The sequence below is a fragment of the Canis lupus genome, chromosome 18, assembly GCF_003254725.2.
Source record: "Canis lupus dingo isolate Sandy chromosome 18, ASM325472v2, whole genome shotgun sequence".
In the NCBI taxonomy this organism is placed as follows: domain Eukaryota; kingdom Metazoa; phylum Chordata; class Mammalia; order Carnivora; family Canidae; genus Canis; species Canis lupus.
This window is the reverse complement of record NC_064260.1, coordinates 264,135-283,507: the sequence shown is the minus strand read 5'-3', so window position 1 is coordinate 283,507 and position 19,373 is coordinate 264,135. Positions and strand designations below refer to the sequence as shown.

At 55.7% G+C, this 19,373-nt stretch overlaps 1 protein-coding gene across 1 annotated transcript in view; it reads right to left on the bottom strand.

Annotated features, from left to right (window-relative positions):
- The window catches only part of ABCA13 (ATP binding cassette subfamily A member 13), a 188,739-nt gene that overhangs the window by 71,277 nt on the left and 98,089 nt on the right, over window positions 1-19,373 (bottom strand). The window contains exon 35 of the mRNA XM_049096779.1: window positions 6,687-6,912. Within this exon, the coding sequence (XP_048952736.1) occupies window positions 6,687-6,912 (226 nt within the window). The remainder of the gene's footprint in view (window positions 1-6,686; window positions 6,913-19,373) is intronic.

The following is a 19,373-nucleotide window of genomic DNA, read 5'->3' as shown; positions in this document are numbered from 1 at the left end:
CTATTTGTGGGGTGATCTCTCAGCTCGGCCGGGAGCTTCCTGCGGGTAGGACTTGTGTCTGTGTCTGTTTGTGGAATGAGAAGTAGAGCCAGGGCACCTGGGTGGCTCGGGGTGGAGCATCTGCCAACGGCTCAGGGCATGACCTGGGACCTGGGATCGAGTCCCGCATCGGGCTCCCCGCAGGGAGCCTGCTTCTCCCTCTGCCTGTGTCTCTGCCTCTCTCTGTGTCTCATGAATAAATAACTAAAATCTTTTAAAAGAGAGAATTAGATCCAGAAAGCTTGAGCGTTCTTTCCTTCCTGCCCCCAGGAGGTGGTGTCACCCGAGGAGGTCCCCTATGTGTGTGAGTGAGGGGTCTTCAGGATGAGGACCCAGTCAGCACTGCTGCTTCGTTGTCCTTCTATTTCAACATCACCGCACCAAGCGCCAGGACAGGGTCCCCTAACTGTCGCTGATTCATGATGCGTTGAAGGCAACTGGATGGGGCTGATGGACCGTCCCCTGCGGGCTGTGGGAGGAGGTAAAATGCCTCCTAAGTTCAAGGTCAGGGAGAGAGGAAAGGACTGGAAATCGCCTGTGTGCAAGTACTCCAGGGACAGCTGCCCGGTGCTGGGCACCATCCAGGGGCGGCGTGTGGCGTCCGTCAGCGTGAGCTCCGCTGCTTGCCCTCCACGGTCTCCCACTGGAGTGCGCACTCCACGGGCGCCGAAGCGCAGCATGCACCAGCTGGTGAAGCACCCGGGGGTACGCTCGGTAAGGATGCTGAGGGGCCACTTGAACAGGACTTCAAAAGAGGCCACACGTGTGTAAGTTGAGCCAGGAAGAAAGGGCCAGACCGCGGCCTAGGGCAGAGAACGCTCCTGCGGTCAAGGTTGGATACGCAAGGTCAGGACAGAGTTCGGAGGCCCCAGGCGGCACAGGGTGGCGGGGCTCCCAGGTGGACTGGACAGGACACAGGCGGCCGGCACCCGGGCGGGCGGTGCAGGGAGCACCTAGTTCGTTCTGCTGGGGGCACGTTTCCCAGCCCGCCGGGGAGCACCATGTGCCTTCCGCTCACCACCCAGAAGCACAGGTGATGCACCGGGGCTGCCCAGGGTATACCAGCAGCCCACGCGTCATTTCTGCCAGGAAATAAGCCAATTACTTTGCATTCGCCATCCCTCCGAATCGTCCGAACAGAATAAGGTGCTCTGTGCTCTCACGGGATAAAGATACAGGGTCCGTAGGAGGAGTTACTCCTCCGTACAGACAAGAACGTGACCCATGAAATGTTCAAGGTGGATGTCGGGAGGCCACCAGGTGTCACTGCTCAGACGTGAACGTAGGTCCACCTACACCGCATCCCAGGTCCCGTCCTGCCAACCACGGTGCTGACGTATACACACCAACCATCACGCTCGTCGTCAACCAGTTTTTATTTCTGATTTTCCTTCCGCATGCGGGGTCTCGTTTTTGTAGAAAGCCAAGTCACTCTTTTTTTTTTTTTTTTTTTCAAAAGGTGACTAAAACGTTGGTTCAGCTGAACAGCACTGGCTAAGGCAGGTGCTATGAAAACGCGGACTGCGATGAACAGTGGCTGCCCACAATTCCGTGCCCATCCAGAAGGCCATGATGGGACCTTGCTTGGAAACGGGGTCTTTGGAGACATAGTTAAGGTGAGATCATAGGGGACCAGGGTGGGCTCACTCCAATACGGCAGAGGCCCTATGGGATGGGGATATTTGGCCGCAGGGACACGCAGGCAGAAGGCCGTGTGTAGGGCTTCCTCTGGCTGGGACTAGGTGGAGAAAGCAGAGACAGTTCGATGGTGGAAACACAGCTGACCACGGACCGGGGTGACGTCCACGTTCAGGGGGGACCCCGTGGGTTTTCCCAAGGTGCCTCAGGAGCACCCCTTCTCGTGAGGACCAAGCGCCCAGCCCAGAAGAGGGAGCCCTGGGGTCTCCTCCAGATGCGCTCAACCACACATCCGCAGCCACCTTTCCACGGTCCGCGCTTTGTTTGCACCTCAAAGTAGAGACCTGGGCTCATTTCTGGAAGACTTTTTCCTGCTACATTTTATCTTGATCGTTGAGTTCAACTTCACAAATACTTAATGAAAGGAACCTTTTCTAGACGCTGGCTGCGGCAAGAGCTACCCTTAGAGGGATGAGTAAGCCTCGATCCTGACCCTCCAGGGAGCCATCCTGCGGGAAGGAAGACACGGATCTGCAGCCACGGGTCAAACCACCGTGGGATCCACGTGGCGTGGTGGCCACGCAGAGAGGGCGGAGGCTGAGGATCCCTGCAGGAGGGACTTCTGAGCCAGATTTTGCAAGTGGTCTTATCCCGAGGGCACCTGGAAGGTTCCATCGGTGAAGCCTCTGCCTTCAGCTCAGGTCACGATCTCAGGTCCCAGGGTCAAGCCCCACGTCGGCTCCCTGCTCAGCACGGAGTCTGCTTCTCCCCTGCTTGTGCTTTCTCTCTCTCAAGTGAATAAATAAAATCTTAAAAAAAAAAAAGTGCAGAGTGCCAGGTACCTGGAGCAGCAGCCACCGCACAGAAGCCTGAAGGACAAGGAGGCCGGGTTCGGACGTACCGTCATCATCCCAGGACAGTGGGGACAGACTCCGGGACCTCTTGCAGGGTCTCCGGATTTTACCCCCGAGGTGTGCAGAGCAAACAGGGTGCACACAGCTGTGCCCGGGCTGCCCTGCTCAGAGCTGGACTGCCGCCTTCCTGCTTCCCTGGCCTGCCTGCCCGGCCTCAGGCCTGAACAAGCCGAGTCCCTGCCTCCTCTCTCTTTGCAGCTCCCAGTGGGAACGGGGAGTCCCGGAAGCCCCCCCTGAAACTAGCAGTTAGCTAGCAGCTGATTCAGGAGCAGGGGCTGTGGACTGGCTGCTTAGGCCCACAGCAGCCAAGATGCACTCCCTCTGCTCCGCTTTCTGGTCGCAGGCCCATAAGACGCGGCTCTCAAAATGGTTCTTCCTCGGCTTCTCAGCCTCGTAGGAGCAGACTCAGCTCCCCCTGCCTGGCCCCCCACTGGTCCCCCCATTGGACACCCCTCCCAGCACCCCCCTGCCCAGCCCCGCCACTGGCCCCTCCTCCCAGCCCCCACCCAGCCTCCCTGCCTGGACGCCCCACTGCCCCTCCCTTGGGCACCCCTCCCAGGCCGCCCCTGGCCCAGCCCCCCACCGCTGGCCCCTCCTCTCTGCTCCCCCACTGGTCCCCCTCATTGGACACCCCTCCTAGTGCCCCCCCTCCTGGCCTCCCCTTGGCCCCCACCTGAGCCTCCCCTGACCCCCCGACCGCCCCCTCAGCCCCCAGGACGTGGAGTTAGAGGCGTCCAGGCTACACACGGAGCCACGAAGCCCCGGGCTTTCTGGGCGCCGAGCACCAAGTCCCCTGTGAGGGGCCTGCCGGCCTGCGCACGGGCTCCTAGGTGGGTGTCCTCCAGGGCGTGCCTTCCTGAGTGGCCGACCTCAGAACTCTTAAGGGAATTCAACAGAGGCGCATCGCTGCCCTTTCCCGAGCCGGAAGGCCTTAGGACCAGGAGGCCGTGCTGAGGTCGGCCAGTGCACCAGGGGCCGAGACTCCCGTGTACCCTCGGGCCGGCCGGGCAAGGCAGTGGCTGCTGACACCACACGCAGGCCTGGATTCCTCGCCCGGCAGCCAGGAGTTCCGCTGGAGAGCACCGGAGGATCGCGATGCAAGTACCGCGTGTCGCCCCTGGAGACCGCTCACAAGTGTCATGAAATGGGGATGCGCCCACCTGCAGAGCAAGAAGGCTGAGAGCCGCTGACCCCGGGCCGTGTGTGTGTGTGTGTGTGTGTGTGTGTGTGTGTGTGTGTGCAGGAAACCAAGGGGAATCACGAGCAGCGTGAAGCCGCTTGTCGGAGAATCATTGTTGGGCTAAGATGCAGACCCCGATGATCAGGTCAGCACGGCCTGGGCGGTCAGGAGATTCCCCGCCGCCGCCGGAGGGAGAGGAGCCAGGAGCATGGGTCCCGGGACGCGGGACCGCTCATCCTGGGACCCGGCACCCAGGACAAGGGCAGCGATTTCGGGGGCACACTCCTTCCGAAAGCAGCGGGACGCACGTCAGATAAATAAATCAGACAAATAAAATCTTAAAAAAAAAAAAAAGGTTCTGGCTTTCCCTCTCCCCCTCTCCTTGCACATGCGCTCTGTCTCTCAAAAAAAAAAAAAAAAAAAGGAAGAAAATATTGAAATATTCACCATATAACCTTAATTACTGCCGTAGAGGCCCCGTGTCCCACCACAGCCACACGGGTTAAAGCTTCAATATCTGACTGCAGGGGGACACCCAGGCCCCCGGGGGCTGGCAGCGGCCCTGATGCGTGGCCTCCCTGCCTTGCCAGCCCCATGGTGGCCTGACCGCGTCCCTGTGTGTCTCTGTGCGCGGGGGTGGGGGGAGACACAATATGCTGCCCTGTGGGCACAAGGATCACCGTGAGCCGAAGGCACCTGACAAGCAGGTGTCGGAGACGCTCTCTGGCTGCACCGGGGGCCCCGTGGGTGAGGCACCTGCCTTCGGCTCAGGTCGTGACCTGAGCTCAGGCCCTGGGTGGAGCCCCGAGGGGAGCTCCACGCTCAGCGTCTCCCTCGGAGCAGCGTCTCCCTCGGCCTCGGCCCCACCCCCTGCTCATGCTAGCTCTCTCACGCTCTCTCTCACTGATTAATTAATTAATTAATAATAATTAATTAATTAATTAATTAAATCTTGAAAAGAAGAAAAAGAGAACAGAAAAGCTCTGGCCTCGCCCCTATTTGCCGAGACGCAGCCATAGTCTGAGTGCCCCCCTCCCTCCACTCTACCAGGGAGCGGACCACCAGCCACAGGTGGAGACCTCTGGGCCAGACACACCCCCCGAGTCCGCGCAAGCATCCCTACCCCGACTGTGTGCCCCCCACTGGCTGCTCCCAGAGCGCGGAGCCTTTATCCAGCGTCCTGTCAAGTCTCCAAAAAATCATGGTTCTCTTGTTAAGATGCAGTCCCGAGCGCCCTCTTGAGCTACGCATACGCGGGGGCTCCCCGGTGCATGTACTCTGCACACGTTAATAAACTTGTGTTTGCTTTTTTCTTGGAAGAAAATGTTAAAATAAAATATCTCTAACTCCCAGGGCCTAATACGTCAGGACTGCATGACTTCTATGCAAAAATGAATGCTGGGAGAGCAAGGAAAATGCTTTCAGACGGACAAAAAAAAAAAAGAGAGAGAGAGAGGGAACAGGCATGGCATACAGTAGGTGCATAATAAACAGCAGCAAAAAAATAAAATAAAATAAAATAAAATAAAATAAAATAAAATAAAATAAAATAAAAATAAACAGCAGCGAGTAAACGAACCAAGGACTTTCTGGGGCTGCACACGGATAGGAATGGTTGGACCGTATCTACCTTGAAGACCCTAATGCCTGTGGCCCCACAGCTTGGGAAGGAAGCATGTGATGCGGGAAACGGACGGGGGCGTGAGCCCGAGGGGACGTGATTCCTACAGAGTCGCCTGTAATAGGAGAATTGCTTAAACCAATGAAAACCCCCAAAAGAGAGCATTTGACTGAATCACGGGGTCTCCCTGCCACGTGCTGTTGCACAGCCTGAGGGTGGGTGATGCTGGGTCGCCTGGGGCTCCGGTTTCTGCCCAGGGTGTGATCTCGGGTGGAGCGATCGAGCCCCTGGCGGTCTCCGGACTCGGCCACCGCGGACTTTCTCCGTCTCTGCGTCTGCCTCTGCCTCTCCCCCCCAGCCCACATGCTCCTTCCCTCTCTGCTTCGCCCTAAAGGATGGAACAAATCTCAAAAACGAGAAAATTGAAAATGAGTGGCGTGGGCGTGCTCGACTTACAGGAACAGAAGGATATGTCATCGAGTAAAAAAGCAAAAAAAAAAAAAAAAAAAAGAAGAGTCCCAAAGTGCGATACCGCTGCCCTAAAGAAGTAAAAGTGCTCGTGTTTAGGAGCTTTACGTGCCCGGGGCCCAGGGGTGGCCCAGACAGTGGAGGGTCGGACTCAGGGCTCCCGCGCGGTCCCGATCCGCGGTCGTGGGAAGGGTCCCCGGCCCATCCCTGGGGGGCTCGGTGCGGAGTCCCCTGCACGTGTGCTTCCTCCCTCCCGCGTCGCTTCCCAACACAGGGCACAGGGCGCGGCTCCCCGTCTCAGGGTCGGCAGCACTGGGGGGACCGCCTAGGACCGTCCTTACACTGTTTTGACCGGCCTGCATTTTCTATTATTTTTTTTTCCAAGAAACACATTTACTCATTAAAAAACTCGCGATAGTGACGACTCCTTCCCATTCGAGGCACAAGGCAGGGCTGTGAGCATTCAGCCAGAACACGCTATGGGACGTTCTGTCCTTTTGGTTCATTCCTTTAAAAGATTCAGGGGAAAAAAATAAAATAAAAAAATAAAAGATTCGGGGGGAAGACGGGAGCCTGGGGCTCGGCATGGAGCGTCTGCTTCAGCTCTGGGTCACGGCCTCAGGTCCCAGGATCGAGTCCCACCTCGGGCTCCCTGCTGCTGCCCTTCCCCTTCACTCTCGCTATCTCTGTCTCTGTCTATCAGTCTCAAATAAATAAATAAAATCTCAAAAAAAATAAAAGAAAAAAACAAGAGCATCAAAGCCACTGCTCTCCGTTACCTGTCCTGCCATAACTCAGACGTAAAGGAGGAGAAATAGGTTCTCACCTGAAAAAGTAAGCTTCGGCCCCCTCGGAACGGCCGGGCGCGAGCTCGAGGGGCGGGTAGTCCGTGGCCAGCGGCCTCACCATGAACAAGCCCATGGCCAAGGCCACGAAGAGGACGGGCAGCAGCAGGTTGGAGACGGCGCCCTTCCAGGCCCGGCGCGTGTGGCGGAGCCGCTTCACCAGGAGGGCCGCGGCCTGGGCCAAGGGGGTCCCTGCGGGGGCGCCACCTGCGGAGACAGGGACGGGCAGCCGGCTGAGGCCAGGGGACCGCCCGGGGCCTGCCGATGCCCACGGCCCCCCCTCGGCCCCACTCGGCCCGGCAGCCGGCGGCACGGGAGCCCCGGGGGGGCCGCAGCTCGCTGTCCCCACGGCCGTCCTCCTGAGGATGCTCCAGGTCATGCCCAGGTGCCCCCCCCCGCCCTGGGGGTGTCCCTGTGCAGGGGAGCCAGCAAGGCATCAGGGCCGCATCTGCAGCTCCAGGGGAGGCCCCTCGGCTGCAGGCTCAGCCTCCCGGCCTCCCCTCCTTCCACCTCGACCCTGAGACCCGGCCTGAGGGAGCGATGCACAGCGTGAGCACAAGTCCGGGACGTCCTGCTCCCCCTGCCAGGCCCCTTGGGGAGGGGGGGTCCCCTCCGCCCCCGGGCCACCCGACCGGTGCCTGCAGCTCTCGGTCCAGGCCGCGGACGGCCCAACAGGAGGGAAACGGGAGGCAGACCCAAGGCCTGCAGCCCCAACCCCTGTCCACGGAGGGACGCGGCCGCGCCTTGCGTCCCAGCGCCTTCCAGGTCGGTCTCCCCAAGGCCGCGGACGACGCCAGGTACGTGCTTACAAATACGAAACCGAAATGCAGGTGATAACAGCGCAGGGAATACACTTAAAATCCCCCAAAGAAATCATGTTGAGAGAAAGGACCATTTTGAAAGATCGATCATTTATCAGGGCAGCGAGCACAAGGCTGGCGAGAGCAGCTGGGACGCAACTCCTCGGGCACGCGGTAGGGAGCCCACGGGCACAACCAGGTGCAGGGACGGCGGTGCCCACTGGGTCCGCGGGAAGGACATCACGGGGGTGGGGGGCGGGGGGCTCAGGGGTTGAGCATCTGCCGTCGGCCCAGGGCGTGATCCCTGGTCCCGGGATGGAGTCCCGCAGGGAGCCTGTGTCTCCCTCTGCCTCTCTCTGCGTCTCTCATGAATAAATAAATAAAATCTTCAAAAAAACAAAAAGGGGGCTGAGAGAAAACGTGTGAAGAAACGAGGGAACACGAAGCGAGTGTCACGATCAGCAGGGGCCACGCGGAGGGCAGGAGACGTTCAGGGCCACGGGGTTAGCCAGGGCCACGGGGCCTCGAAGGCCCAGTTGGGGGGGGGTGTTCTGAGCACAGACTCGCCCCCTCAGCTCCCCTTTAGCTTCACCGAGAAGCCGTCACCGTCACCTGCGAGGCCCCGGGTCACCAGGGGCAGGCTTTGCTCCCAGCCAGGGGTCCTCCGGGCAGCCGCCCCCGAGACCCCCCCCCCCAGACGGAGTTGGCCCGCAGGCCACGGCTGGGTCCCTCGGAGCTGTCCCTCCTCACCCCAGATGCCAACCTCGAGTGCAGGCTGTCACCTTGCCTCCGAGCAGCTCCTGTGGGCCCTGCCTGGGGTGGAGCTAAAGGGCCAGAGCGGCTCGGAAGTGGGGACTCGGGTCGGCCACCTGACCGAGGGCCGGGACAGGAGGCACAGACAGGAGCAAGGCCACGGAAGGGCGCCGGCTGCCGTGCACTCACTCCCCAGCACCTTCCGAGCACCCCTGGAAGGAAGCTCCCCGCACTCCCCAGTACTGGGACCTAATGGAGCTTCATCAGGCACCCACGACCCACCCCAATGTCCGGGTCTGGCCTGTCTCCCCTCCCTGGGGCTTGGGGCTGGGGCTCCATACACCCGCCTCTAATGGAGAAGCCCCATCCAGCGACCCCGAAGCCCACCCAGCATGGCCCCCCTGGAACGCACGATGCTCCTGGCACTCTCCTTTCTCTGGTGGAAGCATGCCTCACCCTTTTAGGGTCAAGAGGCATTGAAAGGTCACCAGCAGCTGAGATGGGTTATGACCCAACCGAGCCACCGGCCATCATCTTCCAAGAGCCAGCACCCTTCAAAGCAGCCTCTAAGAAGCGCCTTCCAACACCCCATCCAGGGCCCCCCCCCCAGCTGCCTGCCAAACAACGCACCTGCTCAAACACGTCTGCAGCAGGCGGTGCCCATGACACCTGTTTACAGGAAGCTTTCGTCTATGCAGACAGGTGCACAGAAAACAGAAGCGGAGCAAGGCCTTCTAGGCGTCGGAAATGCACCTGCCGGTGGGGGGAACACCAGCAGGGAATGGCCATGTATTTGTCCACTGGCTCTGCTCAGGGAGGACAGGTCGCAGCATCACGGGGGGGACGGCGAGCATTCGGTCCCTTAGTCTACGCAGACCTGGCCTGGAATCCAGACTGGGCACCAACAAGCTGTGTGACTGGTGTAGAGCTGCCTGCGTCTCCAGACGCCGGCTCCGCTCTGACACAGACACTCCCACTTTCCCCTCTCGGTAATGAGAATTCTTTTTTTTTTAAGTAATGAGAATTCCTATTACCACGCTTAGGGCACTGCCAGGACAGGTGTACTGCTGACCTCCAGACATCGTAAAAGCTCACCAGACAGGCTCAGTAAGTCTGTGGGGACAGACGTTTCTCATTATTAAGAAAAATAAATTCTCCCCGCCTTCCCATATGTTAACTGAACATAAATGAGAGAAATAAAGGGCTGAGATGGTTTATGGTCACGGAGGAACCGCCGATCAACTATTTATGGCGAAACTCATAAAAGTATTCACATGAATATTTTAACAGACAAAATTAAAATGCCGGACCAAATTGTTATGAATTGTCTTCTTTCACTTATGACTGTAATTCTATTCGAAGCATCTAGTGACATCCAGGATTAGGCATTCCCGGTGACCCTGACCATCAAATTATTTGGGAAAAATGTACAAAGATTTCTTTTTTTTCTTCTCCTCCTTCTCTTTTTGGGCTGATGGCTTCAATCGCTTGTACATTAGCACCTGGTGGGGAACACCTTAACCTACCGGGGACTCAGCACGCGCCCCAGACGATGATCTCCACGGCACTGAATTCATCCAAAGGTTCTCAAAGCCTTTAAAACGAAGTATTGCAAATGTGATGCGTTCAGGTCCTTTTTTAAAAAATGAACACCCCAAACAAAAAAGTGGTCAAAGAGCATGCATAAATATGTAGTTCGTTAAAGAATTTACAAAAGAAGGGTGTCTGGGTGGCTCAGTCGGGTCCCGACCCTGGGGTCCTGGGATGGAGCCCATGGCGAGACCCTCACTCAGCGGGGACTCGGCTTCTCCCTCTCCCTCTCCCCGCTGCTCATGCTCACTTTTTCTCTCTTTCACTGTCTCTCAAATAAATAAAACTTTTTTTTTGAAATCTACACGAGAGCCGATATATATCACAAAATACGGCGACAATGAAATGTTCAGATTACCAACATGGTTAAGATGAAAAATAACATAAATACCTAACATTACTGCATGTTTAAAGACACAGGCATAAGGATTCAGGGCTTGCAGGACAGCAGACGAGTATGGTCTTCCCGTGGGGAACAAATATGAGCCATCTTTGACCAGTGACTCCCAATCCGACAGTTGTATTATTTAAAAAAAAAAAAAAAAAAAAAAAAGGACATCTAGGTGGCTCACTCGTTAAGCATCCGTATCTTGGTTTCGGCTCAGGTTGTGACCTCGGGGACCTGGGATCGAGCCCCACGTGGTTGGGCTCCACACTAAGCATAGGTTCTCCGTCTCTCGCTTTCTCTCTGCCTCCCCTGCCCCTCACACTTGTGTGCACACATGCACAGTCTCTCAAATAATTTAAAAAAATCTTTAAAAAAAGTAAAAAATATATAAACAAGGGAAATTCATCACACATATCAAATAAGGTGGTTTATTACACCTCGCAGAATATAGTAGCAGGACGTTAGAAACAGGTGTCTGGGGGATCCCTGGGGGGCTCAGCGGTTTGGCGTCTGCCTTTGGCCCAGGGCGTGATCCTGGGGTCCCAGGATCGAGTCCTGCATCGGGCTCCCTGCATGGAGCCTGCTCCTCCCTCTGCCTGTGTCTCTGCCTCTCTCTGTCTCTCATGAATAAATAAATAAAATCTTTTTAAAAAAAAAAGGAAAAAAAAGAAAACCAGAAAGAAACATAAAAGGAAAGGAAAACGTTTTCTGACACCAGTATGCTTGTTAACATGACACGAAACCCAAAACACAATTACGTCTTAAATATTAAACATGGTGACACAGAAAATGTACACATTTTAAAACCAAGCTAGGTTACTGAGATCTTAATTAATTTAAGTAAGCTCTGCGCCCAGCAGGGAGCCCCACGTGGGGCTCGAACTCCCAGCCCCAAGGGCAGCCCTGAGCTGGAGAGGATGCCCTGCCCCCCCAAACTCCTGGCCGCGCGTCCCCCCTGGCCACAGATTCATGGGAGCGAGTTAAAGGCTGCGGGAACTCCCAGACGGGGCTGGCAGAGAGACCAGGTGCAGCCCCACTCAGCCAGCTGCTTCCTCGGGGGCAGGTCCCGGAAACACGGAGTTTGGGGATTTTGTTCTCAGTGCACCAGAGCAGGTCCCGGCCCCACAGCCGGACCCTCCGGAGCTCCAGGGGTGGCAGGGAGGGGGAGGGGGCTACGTCCTGCGGCACCTGGCGGCGGCGGCCAGCCCTGAGCACCCACCCGTGCCCACCCGTGCCCACCACAGTCAGACGGAGGTGAAGCGCAGGCGCGGCTGTCTAGGCCGCTCTGTCGGACAGGCCTGGCCTTTGCCTCCCCACAGCCCCGGGCCTCACGGCTGGCACCAGCCGGCCTCCAGCTGGAGGGGTCACGGGGCGTGGGGACGTGGGGGTGGCGGATGTAGCCACACAGAAGAGGAGTCCTCGCACCCAAATCTTCTCTAGGCCCCTGGCCCTGCATTCACCACGCTCCCTGCTCGGTCTTCGTGTGCAGCCACAAGGCGCCCACCCGAGTTCATCCTGCCGAGCTCAGATGGAGCACACTGTCCAGGCCTCAGGGGTGCTCGGAGCCACATGGGGGACCCCCAGTCCTGGGGGATGCTCAGAGCCACATGGGGGACCCCCAGCCCTGGGGATGCTCAGAGCCACGTGGGGGACCCCCAGCCCTGGGGATGTTCAGAGCCACGTGGGGGATCCCCAGCCCTGGGGATGCTCAGAGCCACGTGGGGGACCCCTAGCCCTGGGGATGCTCAGAGCCCTGTGGGGGATCCCTAGCCCTGGGGATGCTCAGAGCCCTGTGGGGAAGAGTCTGCAGGTGGATGTGACCCAACACCCCGTCCGCATCCCTGCGTACGTCTCACCTCCCTCCCCATCCAAGCTTCCCTACTCAGAAGTGACAGCTCGGATCCCCCAGGAGATACCTTAGGGAAGAAGAAATTCGCCCCAGGGTTCAGGGTCCTCCAGCTGGGTCAGTACATAAATTTACACAAGGTGAACAAAAGAAAAAATAAGGAGCTTATAGTACGTGCGCGTGGAGGCCCAATAACAAACCTGAAGCTTGAAGTGGGAGCAGGGCCGGGAGACCGTCTGGGGCGAGGCCAGGGCAGGGGGGTCAGCCCCGCAGCTTCAGGGGCTCCGAGCGGCACCTGCAGGTCTCCGGTCCCTGTCGGGGTGATGCGGGTGTGGAGGGACCCCCTCTCAGGGCGCAGCGCCCCCAGGCCACTGGCGTGTAAGGTGGAGACACTCCTGCTCTGTGGCCCAGGCTCCCCCCGCCACACGCTGGAAGCGAGGCCTGAGAGGAGGGAAGGCCCTCCTCTGTCCAAGGTTCCACGAGAAACTGTGATTTCAAGGCCCGAAGTGGCCCTGGCCCTGGCCCGGCCCGCTGGCCCGCAGCCCCGAGCCTCCTGCGTCCTCCCGACCCCTCTCAGCCCCGAGGGAGCAGCCACTCGGGCACCTGCCCTGTGTGCACTCGTAGCCCACCTGTGGGGGGGCTGCACCTGCCGCGAGCTCCACGGTGGGTGACCTGGCCCCACGCGGCCTCCCACGCTGCTTGCAGGGGCCGCGGCTCCTGAGCTGTGAGGAAAGGCGGACGGAGCAGAGACAGCACTGAGGGTGGAAGCCCGGCCCAGCCTCCAGGCAGCAGGGCCTGGAGCGGCTCTGAAGGCTGCAGGCACTCAGATAACCCGCTGCCCAGCCTCCATCAGCACCGGGGTAGCAAGCAGGGGCGAAAGGTGAGGATCCGAGGGTGGGAGGCAGAGCGGAGTGCAGGTAACCTGGTGCTGGCAAACCAGAGCGGAGACATTTCCCTCACTTGGGGGGTGAGGCTTCAGGAGGAGGGGGGAGGGGATGGAGGGAGGGAGGGAGAGAGAGGAGGGAGAGGAGAGGGAGGAGGGAGAGGGGAGGCAGGGAAGAGGGAGGGAGAGAAGGAGAGAGGAGGGAGGAGCGAGGAGGGAGAGGGGAGGCAGGGAGGAGGGAGGGAGAGAGGAGGGAGGGAGGAGGGAGGGAGAGAGGAGGGAGGAGGGAGGGAAGAAGAGAGGAGGGAGGGGAGGGAAGAGACAAGCAGGCCAGGGCAAAGCCCGACACAGGCCAACATCGCCGCCCAGACCCTCTGGGAAGCAGGCAGATCTGCGAGCATCGCCTGCCCTGAGCTGGACCACACTGCCGGGCTTGTCCCCGGGGCTCTCGCAGCGGTGGCCACGGCCCACCCGCTCCAGGGAAGCCAGGGTGCTTGTTCCAACCCGCAGATGTGTGGGCCTCAGAACCAAAAGTCACGAAGTTGGACCTAACACTCTGCGCTTTTAATGAGCGTCCAAGTTTTCTCTTTTTTTCTCCCTCTGATGATGGCCACCCTGGCAGGGGTGAGGTGACGCCCCGCTGTGGCTGGGATCTGAGGACATGATGTTGAGCATCTTGCCCGCACCTGTTGTCCATCTGGGTGTTTCTTCTGGAAATATGTCTGTTCTCGCACTTTGCCCATTTTTTATTTGGGTTGCTTATCTTTCTGCTATTGAGTTCGAGGAGCTCCTTAGATTTTTTCGGATATGAACCCCTTATTGGATATACGGTTTGCAAATACTTTTTCCCCAATCAGTGGGTTTCCTTTTCATCCTAAGAAATCCTTTGCTGTGCAGAAGCTTTCGTTGGGAATGAGAAGCCCGATGCCTCCTGCACTACTGGCGGGAACGCAAACGGGGGCAGCCGCTGCGTGGCGGCTGCGAAGGGCCTTCCACAAGAACCACCAGGGGCTCCGTCAGCGGAGCCCCAGCTCTTGGTTTTGGCTCCGGCCGCAATCTCAGGATCATGGGATCGAGCCCCACATGGGGTTCCACCCTCATCAGGGAGTCTGCTTGAGATTCTCTCTCTCCCTCACCCCCTCTCCCTGCTTGTGAACTCACTCTCTTTCTCCACAATAAATTTTAAAAATCATAAAAAAAAAATAACAACTACCGCATGATCCATAAATCCTTCTTCCAGGTATATATCAAAAAAAAAAAAAAAAAAAACGAAATCAGGACCTCAAGGAGATGCCATCCAGGGCCGTCATTCCACAGGGCCACGTACCATACACAAGGGCCCAGACTCCAGCAGCAGGTGGATGGATGAAGAGAACATGCACGTGCACACGTCTATAGAATGGAACGTTGTTCAGCCTTAAATAGGATGGAAAGTGACACCTGCTGCCACGAGGACGACGCGATGGCTCGTGCGAGATGCTCCTTGATCCCACTCATCTGAGGAATCTGAGACGGTGCAGCTCCTGCGCAGTAGTGTGGTGGTGGCCGGGCGCTGGGTGCGGGTACTCGGGGACGCGTGCAGCAGGTGCAGTTCCAGCTCCAGAGACCCACTCCCTGCGCCTCGGGTTCTCTTAGACTGTTTTCCTGGAGGACGAGCTGTGAGCACGGCTCCCGGGAGCCGCAGCCCTCCCACGACACCTCTCAGCCCGGCTCCCCGGATCCTCTGCGGGGCCGGGGCCGCTGGGAGGGTGCAGGAGGCCCTCCGAGAGCAGGGAGCAGCACACCAGGCTGGCGCAGGTGGTGCTGCCAACGGTCACCAAGGACCTGCTACGCAGCCTGCACCTGTAGGTCGCTGAAGCGCAGGATTCCCGGCAGAAAGCAGACAGCATCGTGTGGGTGACAGGAAACCAGCCCCAGGAATAGGGACGAAGGGTCACTAACCGCTCGGGGCAGCTGAGACCGGGGCCTCGCGACCCGAGCCCACGTGGGGCCGGCGTAGGCACAGAGGGTCTAGTAACCGGGCCCTTGGGTGCGCGTGGTCCCACGTGGACTGTCCTGCCCCGTCGAGCCTGGCCGCTTCCACGCAGACGTCGACATCTCACTCAGGGGGCTGGGAGTCCAATCGGGGTGCTGCCTGCAGGCTGGCTTCCCTTGAGGCCTCCTCCTCCGCGCCCCCGAGGCCCTCCCGCTGCGGGCTCACCGCCCCGCTGCCCACGCTCCCCTTCTTATGGGGACGCCAGTCAGACGGGGTTAGGACACTCGTATCACCTCATTTTTACCCTAATTACCTTTTCAAAGATCCTGTATCTCCACATGCTGAGGCACCAGGAGCTCAACATGCAAATCTGGGGGGCAGAGTTCAGCGCACAACACGCCTGCGCTGCTGAGAATCGGGAGAAAGACCCAGAATTCGTGAATCTAAATAGAATTCTCCTTTGGCTATCCCACCACAGCGGAGGGTGTCAACGGGTGCTGCCTGGGCCCACAGTATGGCCCGGGAGCCTAGGAGAAATGCAGGTTCTCGGGCCCCCCCCAGGAACCACCAAATCAGAAAGTCGGGGGCCGAGGCTCCGTCATCTGCGCTCTAACAAATTCTGCAGGTCGTCGTTGCGATGTGAGATCATGCAAGGAGCTGGCCCGGTTACTCATGCCTCTTCCAGACGCCGTGAGCAGCACGCATTGGGGGGCTTTGCAGAAAAGGGAGAGACTCAGGGAGAGGGCAGGAGCAGGGGCTGTGCCTGCAGGGGGGGGGTCCTGTTGGAGCCGCCAGGGTTTGGGCAAATCAGCCAAGTTCCTACAGCTCAGTGTCCACAAAGGAATCCTAACAAAAAAGTAATATCTGAGAGCACCAAGGAGAGAGGAAAGATCTGTGTAAGTGATTCTAGAAACTTCCTCTCTCTAGTGTGGATCACGCCGCCGTCGCCAAAAAGCCACGAAAGCACTTTACCCAGAAGACATTGGCACTCGCTCTCTCCCAAATCCTGATCGAGCATTTTGATAAAGTTCTAGCTGCTAAATGATATAAATTTCACTTAGGTGGATGCCTCCTGTGGAGCTTCATGGGAGGATTTCAGAATACAATAAAATTGGCAAATGCAAGGAAATCTCATACCAAATTTGTCTTAATGCCTCCTGGTCTCACGTCTTTTTTTAGTAATGAAACACTTAAATAGATTTTTTAATGATGTATTTTCCAGTTCCATAATTTGTAATTTGAATGATAAATAAAATTGCATTTTTTATATCATATTTTACAACGGTAATAGAAGACACTATAATGTTCCTTCCCTCGGGGTTCTTTTTTCGATTTAAAGTACCATTTTTTTTTTCACATAACATTAGCTTCTTTGGCACATGTTTTATTTCTAACATATTTGCATGGATTTTCATAATGTTCCCCAAACTCAGAACATGAAATTATCATTTTTTTGGGAAACAGGTGCATAACCATAATGAAGAGGATGTATGTAGGCATTGCACTTCCAATGTAAATCACCCTGAGTTCTCAATGATGACAAAATGTTTATGAGAACATAATCATATTTTCTTTAAATTCGCTCTTACATGAGAAAGTCATTAACTAATGTACCTTAAAAATAAATGAATGCTCAGAGGCAAAACCCTTTAGGTAAAATGCTAATAAAAAGGGAAAATAATGTGTATGCACAGTCGAAGTACAATCTATACATACTCGGTGCAAGAGAGAACAAGTGTATGCTCAGCAGAATATGACTAAGTAGAAATGACACAGCAATAACATAGATGGATCTGAGAGACAGAATATAAAGAAAAAAACACAGACTCCTGTGCAAACTTGATGATGCCGTTTATACGACATTCAATAAAACGCACGATCACTGGAAGGTGAGAGCATCACCACGGGGCCGGGGGTCTGACTTGGAGAGGGCGGCGGGGCCGGGCAAGGCGCTGGGAACGTCCTACCTTGACCCAGGAGGTGGTGACACAGGTGTGTGCCATGGAAGAAGGCGTCTGATTGTGCGACCAAGAAATACGCCATTTGTGATACGATGGAAGTCAGCGAAACAAATGTAAAACACGGTTCTTCAAAAATAAAACATTCACAAGCACAGGTAAGCGACAACCATGTCGTAAAACAAGAAACTCACACGGATGATAAGCATGAAGGGGAATTTAACGTATTGTAGTAATTTTTGGTAGGGAGAAGTCTAAACCAGCCCCAGTCACTCCTACTTCCTGGAAGGTTCCAATCCCCTCCCCTCAAGCGTGGGTAAGTCCTCGAACACCTGACTGTCACTCTTACGACTGGATCACAGCGTTCAGAAGGAAAGGTGAAGAGCTTTGGCGGATCTAGTCTCTAATTTGTTAAGTTGATCAAAACGGGGATTTTTCCACGGGAAGTTGTAGAAGAAACACGTCCTGTTGTGAGGGGACCACGTGGCTAAGATTCCAGGGTGCCCCGTAGGACCTTGAGAGCAAACCCAACAGCCCGCCAGCCAGCTCGTGTGGACCTCAGTCCTGAAACCACAAGGAACTGAGTTCTGCCAACAAGCTGGATGACAGCACGGGTTGGTGGTGCGTCGCAGCGATTTATCACAAGGAATGTTCATCTGCTCTTTGCTTCTTGCAAAGCTCCTAGGACCTGTGGGTTTTCCAAGATGATTAGAGCAACAGCGTGTCTGTTGTTGTGTTAATGAGCTTACGGAGGTGACTGAGAAGCCAGCTAAGGGCCAGGGGAACCACCACCTACATGCAGGGCTGGAACTTTCATTCTCTTCCCCTCGAAGGCCAGGGACCAGAGGGGGGCTGGGGGTCGAATCAATCACCAATAGGCAATGATTTAATCATGCGTGCGTCATAAAGGCCCCATGAAAACCCGAAAGGATGGGGTTCAGAGAGCTTCCAGGCTGGTGACTACTTGGAAATTCAGGGACAGCGGCTCCAGGAGAGGCTGCAAACTCTGGGACCCTTCCCACATTCTCTGCCTCATGCATCTGACGAATTCTGACACTGGCCACACGGAGGATGAATCTTGAAGTCGTTATGCTGGTTGAACTAAGCCAACCACAAGAGGACGGATACCCCGTACGAGGGATCTGGAAGAGTGGAGTTCATACAGACCGGAAGGAGCATGGGGGCCCCAGGGGCTGGGAGGGGGAAGGGGAGCTGGTGATCACTGTGCACAGTCTTGGTTGGAGAAAGCAAAGGAGCCCTGGAGATGGATGGCGGTCATGGCCACGAAATAACGTGAATATACTTGACGCCGCAACTGTGCACCTCAAGACAGTGAAATTCCCATCATGCATGTTGTACCCCAGTAAACAGGTGAGTGAGTAAATAAATATTAACAATTCACTCATTTATTTATCAACCATTTGGCGTTTTCTTGCACTAATAAGCCTTCTACATTAAGAAAAAAAAAAAAAAAGAACAGAATGAAAATTGTGAACGAACCTCACAGATCTATTCGACTAAACCAGAGGGCTTCTAGGAAGCGTCGTGGGGTGGTCTCCTCTGCCCCCCCACCCTCTCTGCAGAACCACAAACAGAAGCAATTATCTCAAAAGGACCTGGATTTGAGCTAATGGAGGAGCACTCCCAGCGTCGGAGGAAGTTCCCTGAAGTTCCCAGGAAGCAGTTCCTCAGATGCAGCGTGAGCACAGACTAAAGGGTCAAGGAGACACAGCAGGGAGCAAGACCACGGAGCTTCTTGGCCACAGGCCTCCCACCAGGGAGAGACAGAGGGTGATTCAGGCAACTGAAGAGCCCTGGGACATCTAGATGGGCCATATGCTGGCCCATAAAACTAGCCTCAATAAATAAAAAAAGACTTAAAAGTATACAGCATTTCCCCCTCTGGTCCCCATAGAATGATATTGGACTTTACTGAAAAAAGAAATCTGGGAAACCCGTAAAAACATGGAGATTTAAAAACATAAACTCAGAGGCACCTGGCTGGCTCAGCTGGAAAAGCAGGCAACTCTGGATCTCTTGGGGGGTAAGAGGTTTGAGGCCCACGATGGGTGTGGAGGCAAGTTAAACAAACACACACTTTTTAAGTTAAAAAAATAAATAAATAAAATAAAATAAAAAAATAAATTAAACAAACACACTTTTTAAATTAAAAAATAAAAATAAATTAAAGAAACACACTTTAAAAAAACACACACTTTTTAAATTAAAAAATAAATTAAATAAATAAATAATAAATAAATAAAACATAATCTTAAATAAACAATGAATCAAACAGGAAACCAAAGGGGAAGTTAGTAAATATTCATAAATAAATAAAAGTGAAGATAACAAGATCCCAAAACTAAGGGACCCATGGAAGGGGTGTACAGAGGGGAATCTACAGCTGTAAACGCTGGTATAAAAGAAAGATCTTGGGGCACCTGCGTGGCTCAGCTGGTTAAACATCTGCCTTCA